At 42.6% G+C, this 14174-nt stretch overlaps 1 protein-coding gene across 1 annotated transcript in view; it reads left to right on the top strand.

Moving 5' to 3' along the window:
- The window catches only part of SLC2A3 (solute carrier family 2 member 3), an 88539-nt gene that overhangs the window by 197 nt on the left and 74168 nt on the right, over positions 1-14174 (top strand). The window contains exon 2 of the mRNA XM_044385247.3: positions 2179-2256. Coding sequence (XP_044241182.1) covers positions 2236-2256 — 21 coding nt within the window. The 5' untranslated portion in view covers positions 2179-2235. The remainder of the gene's footprint in view (positions 1-2178; positions 2257-14174) is intronic.

Genomic DNA, 14174 nt, shown 5'->3' on the forward strand with positions numbered 1-14174 from the left:
AAGTAGGGCTGGGGCCGCGGTGGCCGGGACTCGAGAGCGGGACCCCGGCGCAGCCCGCGGGTGGGAGCGCGCGTCTTCTTTCCGGAGGGAGCCGGATAAACGAGTCACGTTTTACTACGGCATCAACGGATCCATCAGAAAAGAATCCTTGGCAGTTGGCAGCAGAGCGGGGGTCCTAACGGCTGCTCAGCGAGCCCGGCGGAAGCGCAGTGGCCCCGTCACTGCCACTCCCGGGCGCGGCGGCCTGGGACCAGCGGAAAAGCCTGGGGGGCCCCGGAGATGGGCGGTTGAGCGGAGCCGCAGGGCCCAACTGCAGTTGCCGGGTCCGGGTGGTGGGCGCGCTGCGCTGTCCCAGTGGCCGGCAGGTGGGAGGACCAGCCCGCGAGCTGGGATCGGGTAAAGGGGGGTGGTGACCCAGACTTGGGCTGGGCTGAGGGAAAAGGGGTCCTGCGGCTCTGGAGAAACCAGCAAGTCGCCTCTGAGTATTGGAGAGAATATTGGTTATTTCCCGAGGACCTATTGTGTCTCAGTCCCTGTTCTAAATACTGGGGATCCCACTGTGTACCAGGTAGACAATGGCCCTGCCCTCCTGGAGCTTATATTCTAGCGAAGAGACAGACAAGAAAACACGGTGATAAATCTTATGAAGAAAATACACAATAAGAGATGGGGAGGGGACTGTTGTATTAACCCGGGCGAGGGAGAAGGGATGGTATATATTAAATCCGGGGAAGGGAATGCGGTGGGTCTGAGAAGTCCTTTCCAAAGAAGTATCTTTTGACCAGAGACCTGAAGGAAGTGAAGGAGCCACGAAGAATGGTCCAGGCAGAGGGAACTTGAAAGATGTCTACCAGGAGTTTAACTTCTGTGCAGATGAGATTAATTTTGTAGGTTTTTGCAAGATGAAAAGTGGAATTTTCTTAGAAAATTATGGATCATCCATTCCTTTAGTGCTTTATTCCTGAACTGTAAGAGAAGGGGAGTAAGGCCAGGTGCCCTTGGCAAAATGCTCTTATTAATTTTGTCCCAGTTTAATACATAGACTAAATTTAGAATTTCCATTTGTTTTCAAGAAGAATTCATCTGAATTTCATGAATAACCAAGTAGCATCTCCCTTTTTAAGAAAACTATATTTACTCAAGTTTAAAGAGTTATGGGCCGTTTTTTGTTTCTTTGTTTCTGGTTTTGTCCCCTCCCCCCACCCCCCACCCCAAATGAGGATGACCTAGAAGATAAGAAGTAGCAGACAGAGGAAAGGAGAGAGATGAGACTGGGGTGAGAAGTTTGAAGAGAGAAAGGGAAAGGAGAAGTAACAGGGAGGGTATGGAATAGTCCAAGGAATGGTCTGTCCTAATTCTCTGCCTCCTCCTGATAAACTCAGGAAATAACACTGGTGCTTCAACATGTGTCATCCCAGCTGATCCCCACAGCTATGCATCCACTTCAGGAGAGGAGGGAACAGACTCACGACTTCGTAACTGGTTAAGCAGAATCATGATTTTTTTTTTTTTTAAGATTTTATTTATTTGACAGAAAGACAGCCAGTGAAGAGAGGGAACACAAGCAAGGGGAGTGGGAGAGGAAGAAGCAGGCTCCCGACAGAGGATGTGGGGCTTGATTCCCGAACGCCGGGATCACGCCCTGAGCCGAAGGCAGACGCTTAACGACTGACCCACCCTGGCCCCCCAGAATCATGATTTCTGACGGCACTGCAGCTCACTGAAGCACTTTAGGCCATTTCCAAGCCAAAAGTGGCTTATTTCCAATATTTTAAATTTTATATGACAAAATAAGCCACATTAAGTCCCAGAATTTTGTAACAGCAAGATTACGTAACCCCTGCTTATTTTGCTAATGGGGAAACCACTAGTTGATGACAAAGCAATGACTCAAAATGTAGAGGTTCCATTTTCACCATATCCAGCTCTGTCCCTTTTCTCTCCCCAGAACCCTTAACTTGATAAAATTCTTCCCACCGGCTACTGAACAAGAGGAAAGAACTTTGTTGAAGACCCCAGAATTGAGTTAATCTAAGACATCATTAGAATTCTGTCAAGGTTTCACATTCTTCCCCAAGTATTTATTGGTGTGCCCAATGGTGGGCTAAGTCATACTTAAGCTCTCAAGGAGTTAAAGTAGATAGAGCGAATAAATAACTAGCCAATTACAATTTACAGGAAGCAGTACCCTGAAGAGGAATTGGAGGGAGAATCAATTCTTAGTATAGCAGAGAGATGGAGAGCAACAAACAGGATGTGAGTATTAAGAATTTGTCAGATTGGTATCAAACTGTTTTGTCATGGTTGTGTTAATAATCATAATACCTATCATCTTCCTAAACTTTTGTTGTCTTGATCGTGTATGACATACGTAAGTGGTGGTGGGAGAGACTATTGCAGCCAGTAGACTTGGTACATTCCCACATTCTCTCTTTTCACAATTAATTAGTATTTGCCACTGGTGGTGTTTTATGCTTTAATATTATCAAGAGTAATAAGAATGATAGAATATCCATGTTCAGCATTGTAATTGCAAACAGGCCTTGGTAAAATTATACATAACTGGTCTTGGGGGAATGTCTTTGAAAAGAAGTGTGGCTGTGGAGGTGTGAAGAGTAATACAGAGTAATATATGAACGCACGATGGTAAGAACTCTTATAGAACAGGCTCTAGAGGGAAACTGAGTCCTCTTACTTGCGAAGCATTGTGATAAGCATCCCCAAAAAGGTATTCATGCTTTGGAATGAGATGGGATAGGGTAGACATCATCAGGTGGCTAAAATCACATATTGCCTGAAGTCAGGCACTTGTGATCACGTCTAGAAAGACTTTAAATAAGGTTGTTTCTGGGAATTCATTGGTATCTTGAATGGCTGGCATCTCAGACTACCTGATTCTTTTTCCCTGAACTTTTTAGTAGTCATACTAAGGGAAGAAAAGAGGGGGAGCAATCGCTTTCCCTTAGCCTATTTTCCAAAAGATGTACATTTTGGAAAAGTATAAAAGTCAACACATTTTAAAAGACGATACATTTACATGACAGTTGTTGAGACTACTTTGGAGAGACGTTAGAGGAAGCGCTACAAGAGCAAGATATGAAACACGGAAATTAGAGTGGTTATTTTTTACAATGTGTTCACTTCTCGACCAATTAAGAGGAAAGCCACCGTGCCCCTGCCATCCCAGACCCCTATCTAGTCCCCCCACTGCATATTTATTTAATAATTAGATTAGACCCTTTACTTTGATTTCCATTTCAAAAATCACAGAATTGTCTACATCTGTTATTTGTGGGCTTCTAATTATGCCAGCCTTATCATTATTAAGATATCATATATTGTTGTTGTGTTATTCTAAAAGAATTACATATCTATGAAACATCCCAATAATTCAGAAATTAAACATCCCAAAGTCTCCTGAATCTTGATGGTAATTAAGGGTAAGTAAAGGTTTAAGATGGTTGTTGCTGTTGTTACTGGCATTAAAAACAGTGACTTTACTTTTAAGAAGGTCATTTTGACATAGCCAGATACAAATGGCTGTGCAAGTTTGTCCTATTTCATATCTATTAGCTACACCATAATTAGCTCTTTGCATGACATCTCTCTTTGCCAGTTATTGTAACAATTAAACTAGAACATATATTCTAAGTACTTGGCAAGGTATTTAGCTCTGTAGGGAAAAATCCGGTTCTCCTCTGCTGTGATTCTTTCCTTTGGATCTTGTTTACTACTCACACAAAACACGTCAGTTCTGGTCACCAAATGTGTGGAGGGTTTTCCTCACACCAAGCAATTTTCTGTGACACCACTTAGTTGTCCTACAATTTAATTCAATTCGGACGCTATCGTACCCGGAGACAGTATCAGATTCCACAGGTTAGGGGCCCAGTCCTACGAGACTGACCCTCCCCCCAACACACTCACACACTTCAGACACCAGTTGCAAGCCCTGGTTATACCCGTACTTCTGACCAACTGGCGGTAGATCAGAGGTTCCAGCAACCCCCTCTTTGGGTTTGACTAATTTGCTGGAGCGGCTCACAGAACTCAGGAACACTTACGTATGTTTACCAGTTTATTAAAGAAGATGATAAAGGACACAGATGAACAGGCAGATGGAGAGATACATAGGGCAAGTCTGGGGGTTCCCGAGTGCAGGAGCTTCTATCCTCCCGGACTTGGGGTGAGTCACTCTCCCAGTATGCGTTTGTTCACCAGCCTGAAAGCTCTCTGAAACCCCTACTACTGGGATTTTATGGCGCTTCCTCACGTAGGTATGATTAATTATTAACTCCGTTTCTAGCCCCTCTCCCTGCTCTGGAGGATGAGGGGGGTAGGGCTGAAAATTCCAAGCTTCTGACCATGGTTTGGTCTTTCTGGTGACCAGCCCCCATCCAGGAGTCCTCTCATTAATGTAATGAGTCACTTCATTAGAACAAAAGATGCTTCTAGTGCTCTCATCACTTAGGAATTTACAAGGGTCTTAGGATCTCTGTGTCAGGGACAGGGTTAAAGACAAATATTAGAACAAGAGATGCTCCTAGTATTCTTATCGCTTAGGAAATCACAAGGGTTTTAGGAGCTCTGTGCCAGAAGATAGGCATATAGAAAATATTAAACTTCCGATTATTTACATACATTGATTTGTGAGGCAGATGTTATTATCTGAATTCAAGGTTTAAGATCTTGAGATAAATTTTCAAGGTCACTTAACTAGAGCATGCTAGAGCTGGCCTGTGATCAGTGTCTTTATACCAAAGTCCTCTTTCTTTTCTTTTGTTTTACATTGTTCGAATAGACAGATCAAGAGGTTTAGAATCCAAAGACAATCAGGAGAAATCAATCACAGCGTGAAAAATATAACTTACAGTATTATTCACCCATTGGATTTTAGTTTAGGTTCAAGAGGAGATCAGGAAGGACTACAGAGTTAGAAAACTAAATCTAGGGGCACCTGGGTGGCTCCGTCGGTCGAGTGTCTGCCTGAGGCTCAGGTCATGATCTCAGGGTCCTGGGATTGAGGCCCACGTTGGGCTCTCTGCCCAGCGGGGAGCCTGCTTCTCCCTCTGTCTGCTGCTCCCCCTGCTCTATGCCCTCTCTCTCTCTCTGACAGATAAATAACTAAAATCTTAAAAAAGAAAACTAAATCTAAAGACATTCAAACATCCTTGCCTTCTAGCCCTCTGTAACTCCTCGGCTTACTATGTTAAGGAATACCACAGACGTAAAATGACACATAAACATCACTTATACAAATTATGATGGGAATCAGATACATAGTTCTTTTATTCAAGTATTGTTCCCCTAATAAAATAATTTATGGAGTAAGATTGCTTTTCGCAAAACTGTGATGGTTCTCTATGATTCATTTATTCATTCAAATATTTCAAATAGTACCTCTGGTAGGTACTGTTGGTACCAAGAACTACCCTCATGTACCTTATATTCTGGCAAAGGAAGTGATACATTCCATGAAGAAAAATAAAGCCAGGGAAAGGCCTAGATGCTGGGATGGGAAGATAGGTTGCATAAATAATGTGGTCAGAGAAGGCCTGTCCAACATGAATTTGAGCAGGAAGCTGAGTGACAATAAGCAGCCGGCCATGAGAAGATCTGAAAGAAGTGTTTCAGATGAAGGGAAGAGTAGATGTAAAGGTGCTGGAGTAGAAAGGCTTATTAGCAGATTAGGGCAGGGAGTCCACAAAGTTTTCTGTAAGGAGCCAGACAGTATTTTAGGCTATTCAACTCTGCTGTCATATGTTAAAGCAGCCACAGACATTATGTAAACAAATGGGCATGGGTGTGTTATAATGAAACTTTATTTATAAGCACAGGAAGAGGCTTGACATCAAAAGCATAAACCATAAAAAAAAAAAAGAAAGATAAATTGGGCCTCACCAAAATTAAAAGCTTTTGCTCTGCAAAAGACTCAGTGAAGATGGTAAAGAGACAGGCTACAGAGAAAATATTTGCAAACCACATATTGACAAAAAGCCCTCTCAAAACTCAACAGTAACTGTAGTCAAAACAGTGTGGTATTAGCATAGCATTAGACATAGATCAATAAAATAGAATTGAGAGTCCTGAAATAAACTCCCATATACCTGTATTCAACTTTCAACAAGGATGCCAGGACCATTCAGTGAGGAAAGAATAGCTTTTCAACAAATGGTGCAGGGACAACTGGATAGCCACATGCAAAAGAGTGAAGTTAGATCCTTACCTCACACCATTTACAAAAATTAACTCAAAATGAATCACAGACCTAAATGTAAGACCTGAAACCATAAAACCTTTTTTTAAGATTTATTTGAGAGAGAGAGAGAGAGAGAGAGAAAGGTGAGGGAGGAGCAGAGGGAGAGGGAAATCCTCAAGCAGATTCCCCAATGAGCGCAGATCCCAGGACCCTGAGATCAAGAGTGACACCTGGGGGGCGCCTGGGTGGCACAGCGGTTAAGCGCCTGCCTTCGGCTCAGGGCGTGATCCCGGCGTTATGGGATCGAGCCCCACATCAGGCTCCTCTGCTGGGAGCCTGCTCTTCCTCTCCCACTCTCCCTGCTTGTGTTCCCTCTCTCGCTGGCTGTCTCTATCTCTGTCAAATAAATAAATAAAATCTTTAAAAAAAAAAAAAAAAAAAAAAAAAGAGTGACACCTGGACCTGAGCCAAAATCAAGAGTTGCCCAATCAATGAAACACCCAGGTGCCCCTAAAACCATAAAGTTTTTAGAAGAAAACATGTATGTAAACCTTTGTGATCTTGCATCAGGCAATGGTTTCTTAGATAACATACCAAAATCATGAATAACAAATTAAAAAAATAGATATATTGGATATAATCAAGGTTAAACACTTGTGCTTCAAAGGACACCATCAAGAGTGTGAAAAGATGGGGCGCCTGGTTGGCTCAGTCGGTTAAGCATCCACCTTTGGCTCAGGTCATGATCACAGGGTCCTGGGATTGAGCCCCACATCGGGCTCCCTGCTGTGCAGAGAGCCTGCTTCTCTCTTCCCCTCTGCCTGCAGTTCTGCCTGCTTGTGCGCTCTCTCTGTGTCAAATAGATAAATAAAATCTTAAAAAAGAGAGAGAGAGTGAAAAGACAATCCACAGAATGGGAGATAATATTTGCAAATCATGTATATGATAAGGGACTTGTATCTAGAATATATAAAGACTAATTACAAGTCAATAATAAAACCAATTAGAAAATAGCCAATGATCTCTTTGGACATAGCTCGGAAGATTAACACATGACTAATAAGCACATGAAAACATGCTCAATATCATTAGCCCTTAGGGAAATGCAAAGCACAACCACAGTGAGATACTATTTAACACTCACCAGTTGTCTATAATTGAAATACAGACACTGAAAAGTGTTGGCAAGGATATAAAAAAATTGAAAACCCTTTATACATTGCTGGTAGGAATATAAAATGGTACAGCTGCTTTGGAAAATAGGCTAGCAGTTCCTCAAAACATTAAACATAGAATTACCATAGGACCCAGCAATGCTGCTCCTAGATATATACCCAAGGGAAATGAAAACATGTTTACACAAAAAACTTATACTTGAGTGCTCATAGTAGCATTATTCATGATAGTGGAAACAACTCAAATGTCCATCAACTGGTGATTGGATAAATAAAATGTGGTATATCCATACAATGGAATATTATTCAACAATAAAAGGAAACAGGGTGCTGCTGATACATGCTACGATATGGTTGAACCTTGAAAACATTGTACTGAGTTTATGAAGCCAAGGGCAAAAGTCCGCGTATTATATAATTCCATTTATATGAAATGTCTAGAATAGGCAAATCTGTGAAGGCAAAAAGTAGATTAGTGGTTGCGTAGGGCTTGGAATTTGGGGAAAACGAGAGCAGCTGCAGATAGGTATGGAGTTTCTTTTTGGGTGATGAAAATGTTCCAAAATTGATTGTGGTGGTGGTTGCACAACTCTGTGAGTATACTAGAAACCACTGAATTGTACGCTTTGATAGTGAATTGTATAGTGTGTGAGTTTTATCTCAATAAAACTGTTATTTAAAAAACCTTAACAGTTTTTAAAAGAATGCACAAAAAGGGGAACCTGGCTGGCTCAGTTGATAGAGCATACCACTCTTGATGTTGGGGTTGTGAGTTCGAGCCCCACGTTGGGTGTGTAGAGATTACTTTAAAAAAAAAAAAGGAATAAACTATGGGTACATACAACAACTTAGATGGATCTCAAGGGAATTATACTGAGTGAAAAGAGGCAATTTCAAAAGGTTACATATTATATGATCTTGTTATGGACTGAATGTTTGTGTCTCCCCCCCCACCACCACCAAATTCATTATGTTGAAATCTCATCCCCAGTGTGAGGGTACTTGGAGGTGGGGCCTGTGAGAGGCTATTAGGTTATAAGGGTGGAGCCCTCATGAATGGGATTAGTGCCTTTATAAGAAGAGGCCAGAGAGGTCCTTTGTGTGCTCTCTGTCTGCCATGTGAGGATACAATGAGAAAGTGGCTATCTGTAAACCAGGAAGAAGACCTTCACCAGAACCTAGCCATGCTGGCACCCTAATCTTGGACTTCCAGCATTCAGAACTGAGAAATAAGTTGTTTACAGTACCCAGTCTACAGTACTCTATTATAACAGCCCAAACTAAAATAGGTCCCATTTATATAACATTTTTTTAATGACAAAAATATAGAGATGGAGGACAGACTAATGGTTGGGATCAACCAGTAGTGGTTGGGATCAGTAGAGAAATAACTGGCTATACGGTGAGTAGATTTACCAATAGCAATCCCCTGGTTGTGATACTGCACTATGTTATGCAAGACGTTGCCTTTATAGGAAACTGGGTAAAGAGTATATGAGATCTGGGTATTATTTTGTACAACTAGATATGAATCTATAATTACTTCAAAAAGTTAAGAAAACAAACTACAGACACAACAGAAAACAGGTGGTAGGCTGCATTTGGCCCTCAGACCATTGTAAGAACAGCAAGGAAGGAGTGCAGTACGTCAAGGAGAAGACTAGGAAATGAGATGGGGAGACAGCCCAGGGCCGGATCACCTACAGTCTAGCAGACCATGGTGAGATGTTTGATTTTTTTTTTTTTAATATGATATAAGGCCACTGGAAAGGTTTTGGCTAGGGGAGAAATAAGAGCAGATTTATGTTTTTAAGAGGTCACTAAGGACGCCTGGGTGGCTCAGTCAATTAAGTGTCTGCCTCTGGCTAGGGTCATGATCCCAGGGTCCTGGGATTGAGTCCCAAGTCAGGCTCTCTTCTCAGCAGGGAGTCTGCTTCCCCCTCTCCCTCAAATAAATAAAATCTTTTTTTTTTTTTAAAGATTTATTTTATTATTTATTTGACAGAGATAGAGACAGCCAGCGAGAGAGGGAACACAAGCAGGGGGAGTGGGAGAGGAAGAAGCAGGCTCATAGCGGAGGAGCCTGACGTGGGGCTCGATCCCGGAACGCCGGGATCACGCCCTGAGCCGAAGGCAGACGCTTAACCGCTGTGCCACCCAGGCGCCCCTCAAATAAATAAAATCTTTTAAAAAAATCTCTTTTTTAAGAGGTCACTAAACATGTTGGTTAGAGAATAAACTGTATGGGGGCAAATACAAAAGCAGACAGGTCAGTTATTGGCATACTGGTAGAGCTCATGTTGACTTGAGTAAAGGTGGTAGTAACAGGTAGTGAAAGCAGTCAGTTCAGCAGGCAGGACTTGCTAATGCATCAGGCAGAGGGTGTGAATGTAATACAGAACTCAATACTAGTTCCTTTGTTTTTAGCTTAAGTGGTTGAGGTAGGAAAACTGGAGGAAACACAGATTAGTGGAGGAGTGAGCAGGAGCCTAGAGCAGTCCTGGGTTTGAGATTCCCATTAGCCCTCCTTGTGGAGACATCCAATTCTGTAGCTTAGAGACCGGGTCCAAACTGGAGACTGAGCTTTTATATAAATGGTACTTAAAGCCATGGGTCTGGAGGTGACAAGCCAGCGCGTGAGTGTATGTAGAGAAGGGTTTTAAGGACTGGAACACTGGGGACAGTCCCAGCATTTAGAAATGGGAAGAAAAGGCAGTAACTAGAAACCAGGGCAGACTGATATATCAAAAGCCAAGGGAAGAAACTTATTTGATTAGTTTTGTCAGAGGTTTTTGAGAGGTTGGGTAGGAAAGATAGAGAACTGGCCATTGGAGCCCAGATATGGGGTGTTCATCCTGAGAGTGACTTTATTTCCTTCCTGTAGAGAGAAGAATCATTTCCTCTTTATCAAGGAATATATGTGTTTTCGGAATTTTTATGGTAAAAATATATAAACATATTTAGAATTAGCCGGCTAGACTCAGTTCACATGCCCCAGTTTCATTGGCAACATCCAAAGCATCAGTCAGGAGCCATTGAACACGTTCCTTCTCTCCATCAGGCCCGATCAGGGCGTTGGCTTTGGCTATGTCAGTGTCACACAGCTTCCTCACAGCCCCTTTTGGTCTGGCACTTGTTGGCTTTGACATCCACAGCTGAAACCAAGAAAGTTGTGGTCTTCTTTCTTCTTCATGGCTGAGTCAGTGGTCGAGGGAGACTGATGATGGCATAGTGGTCAAGCTTGTTTCCCCTGGGGTGCTCTTCTGAAACGTTTGGGCTGCCTTTGGAGCCGTAGTGTGTGGACACCTCTTAGCACTGCTTTTTTGGCCTTTAAAACCTTTGCTTTTGGCTTCAGCTTTGGGAGGGTGAGGGGTTTCCTTCTTCACTTTCAGCATCATCTTGGTAAAAAAGGCAAGATTTTTTTTAATGAACATCTTACACCCACCTCCCTGCTTAAGAAACAGAATCTTGTAGGGGGGTGGGGGGATGGGTTAGCCTGGTGATGGGTATTAAGGAGGGCCCGTATTGCATGGAGCACTGGGTGTTATACGCAAACAATGAATCATGGACCACTACGTCAAAAACTAATGATGTACTGTATGGTGACTAACATAACATAATTTAAAAAAAAAAGAAAGAAATAGAATCTTGTAGGTAGTGTAAGACTCTCTAGCTTCTCACCCTGCCTGAAGTCTGCACCTTTCTGAATTTTGTCTTTATCTAAGGGAAAGTCTTGGTATGGAGATGCCCGGGTGGCTCAGTCCGTTAAGCATCTGCCTTCAGCTCAGGTCATGATCCCGGTGTCCTGGAATCTAGCCCCACATCATTGGGCTCCCTGCCTAGTGGGGAGTCTGCTTCTCCCTTTGCCTCTGACCCTTCCCCCTGTTCGTATTCTCGCTCGTATGCTCTCTCTCTCAAATGAATAAATAAAAATCTTAAAAAAAAAAGAATCCTTGAGTAAGACAAGGAAAGGGCTCCAGTTCTCTAGTGGAGGGGCTGGCCGTAACAGATGGGAGCAAGAGACACGTCATCCATTTTAACAGCAGGGAAGCTGCATGTGTGGATACTGACACAGGCAAACTAGTAGATTTGATAGCAAAGTACAAAAATGAAGAATTTCTCTTCTCTAGGTTTCCAATGAAATTAGAAATGAGATTATCAATTGAGAGTGAAAAAGGAAGACGAGATCTTAGACATTTCAACAGCGAGGAAAAGGTGTGAAATTGTTTTCTTGGAGAATAGTTAATTGATTTTGAAAAATAAAGCTTTGCAGAGCAGTGCTGAGAGCCCACTTGAGATTTTCATCTAAATTTAATATGAGACCAGTTAGCACGGTTGTGGATTTCCCCACCTGTGTTTGCTTAGTTAGTGAGTGGAAGCAAGCAGAGTAAGTAGGGCTGGAATTAACCAAGGGTGGGGATTTCACCAAGAAATACAACAGGAAGGGAAGAAGTGCCAGGGAATTGCACGTTTGTGCAGAGGAGTGTGTACCGTGATGAGTGAAATAATTTAAGCTGGGTGATGTGGGAAGTAAAAATAGAAGAAGTGTGATCAGCAATGAAAGCGTAATAGAGCTGATGGCTTAGAGATCCTGCGTCTACTAAGAAGCTGTTGCAGAGGGGGTGATTAATGGTCAGCGTGGGATGCCAGAAAGAGAGGTTTTGGAAGGAATGCATTTATTATTAATGACCCGGACTGGGGGGTCACCACGGGAGTAAGTGACGGAGGTAGGCTGGAAAACGAGATGACTGGAAATGAGTGGACAGGGAGTCCAGAGGCCAGCACACTGTTTCCATGGATGACAAAGTCTCTAGGAATGATGATGGTAGGAGTGGTGTAACCAAAGGAATGAATCAGGTCTTAAAATTTCCACGGAAAGCGGGGAAGTAACCCAGGATATCAGCAGATGATTACAGTATCCTGATGGCATGTACCTCAAAGGATCAGAGGTTTTGAGAATATCGTTTGGAATAGGCAATGTGGAGCTCCGTAAGAATTACAAGGGAGATGCCGAATCAGTCACTAGTACTTTAACAGGAGTGAGATACTCTAACTTGGAAGTTCAGAAAGGGGATCATGGAAAGAGTGGCACTTACGCCGGACTTTGAAAGGTGAGAGAATTTTGAGAGAAATTTTTGGAAAGATCTTTCCAGGCAGAGAAAATATTATTAGCAAAGAAGACGGAGTTCTCTCTGTCTGTTCCGCCCACGACTCGCGCTTCTGCGCATCCGCCTTCAGCTCCGTTGCTAGGTTGTTAATAGCGCCCTGGCGTCGCCCCCTGTCTTTAATAGTTGGCCACCAGGTGGCAGTGTAGATCCTTGCGGCACCCTGCCTAGTACTGTGGGTTTGGGAGGCCCAGAAATGGAAATCTAGCGCAGTATAGCTGAAGCGAGGCAAGGGACGTGTGGATTGGTGTATTTACTAAGGCTTGAAATGTTGTCATGGACCTAGTAATGGAAGTGGCAAGGCCCTCAAGAGAAGAGAATAAACCTGAGAACATGTAGGCAAGGAATCAGGAAGAAAATGAAAGGAAGCTGTCTCAACATAGGGATATGATGTGTAAGAAGTAAAGGCTGGGGGGCGCCTGGGTGGCACAGCGGTTAAAGCGTCTGCCTTCGGCTCAGGGTGTGATCCCGGCATTACGGGATCGAGCCCCACGTCAGGCTCCTCCACTATGAGCCTGCTTCTTCCTCTCCCACTCCCCCTGCTTGTGTTCCCTCTCTCGCTGGCTGTCTCTATCTCTGTCAAATAAATAAAAATAAAATCTTAAAAAAAAAAAAAAAGAAGAAGTAAAGGCCGTGTTTTCTTACACCCCACACAACAATAAACTCAATAAACTTTAAAGACCTAAATGTGAGACTTGCAGCCATAAAACTCCTGGAGGACAACATAGGCAATAATCTCTTTGACATCAGCCTTAGCCACATTCTCCTAGGCCAGGAAACAAAAGGAAAAATAATCTATTGGGACTACACCAAAGTAAGAAGATTCGCACAGAGAAGAATGTCATCAATGAAACTAGAAGGCTGCCTACTGAATGGGAAAAGATATTTGCAAATGGAGATGCAGTGTGTGTATATATAATGAAATATTAGCCATAAAAAAAGAATAAAATCTTGCCATTTGTGACAACATGGATGGAACTAGAGGTTATTATACTAAGTGAAATAAGTCAGACAGAGAAAGGCAAATACCATATGATTTCACTTATATGTGGAATCTAATACACAAATGAACAAACACATGAACAACAACAACAAAAAGGCAGAAACGGACCCATAAATACAGAGAACACACTCTTGGTTGCCAGAGGGAGGTAAGAGTTATGAGGTTGGGCAAAATGGGAGAAGGGGCGTGGGAGATACAGGCTTCCAGCTATGGAATGAATAAGTCATGGGAATGAAAGGCGGTGCAGATGGTAACCACACTTACTGTGAGTGTAGCGTGCCATACAGACTTGTGGATTCGCTATGTTGTACACCTGAAACTATTTTTACGTTGTGTGTCAAGTATACTTAAGAAGAAGAAGTAAAGGCCAAAAGACGGAACCACAGAGAAAGGAAGAGACTTGCAGACCTGCGGTATTACAGTGGGAAGTGGACACCAGAGCAATACTGAAAGAAAGACAGAAGCAGTGATCATCTTCTTCTCCTTCTTCTTCTTCTTTTTTTTTCTTATTTACTCACAATTTTGAATAATTTTGAAAAAGTATATATCCTCCTCACACATTTTTAAACTAACATCTAAAATAAAAAAATTTAATGTTTAAATAGCTTCCAGGGATTAATTTTTTGCAGTCT

This window comes from Ursus arctos, unplaced genomic scaffold, assembly GCF_023065955.2.
Source record: "Ursus arctos isolate Adak ecotype North America unplaced genomic scaffold, UrsArc2.0 scaffold_26, whole genome shotgun sequence".
Classification (NCBI taxonomy): Eukaryota; Metazoa; Chordata; class Mammalia; order Carnivora; family Ursidae; genus Ursus; species Ursus arctos.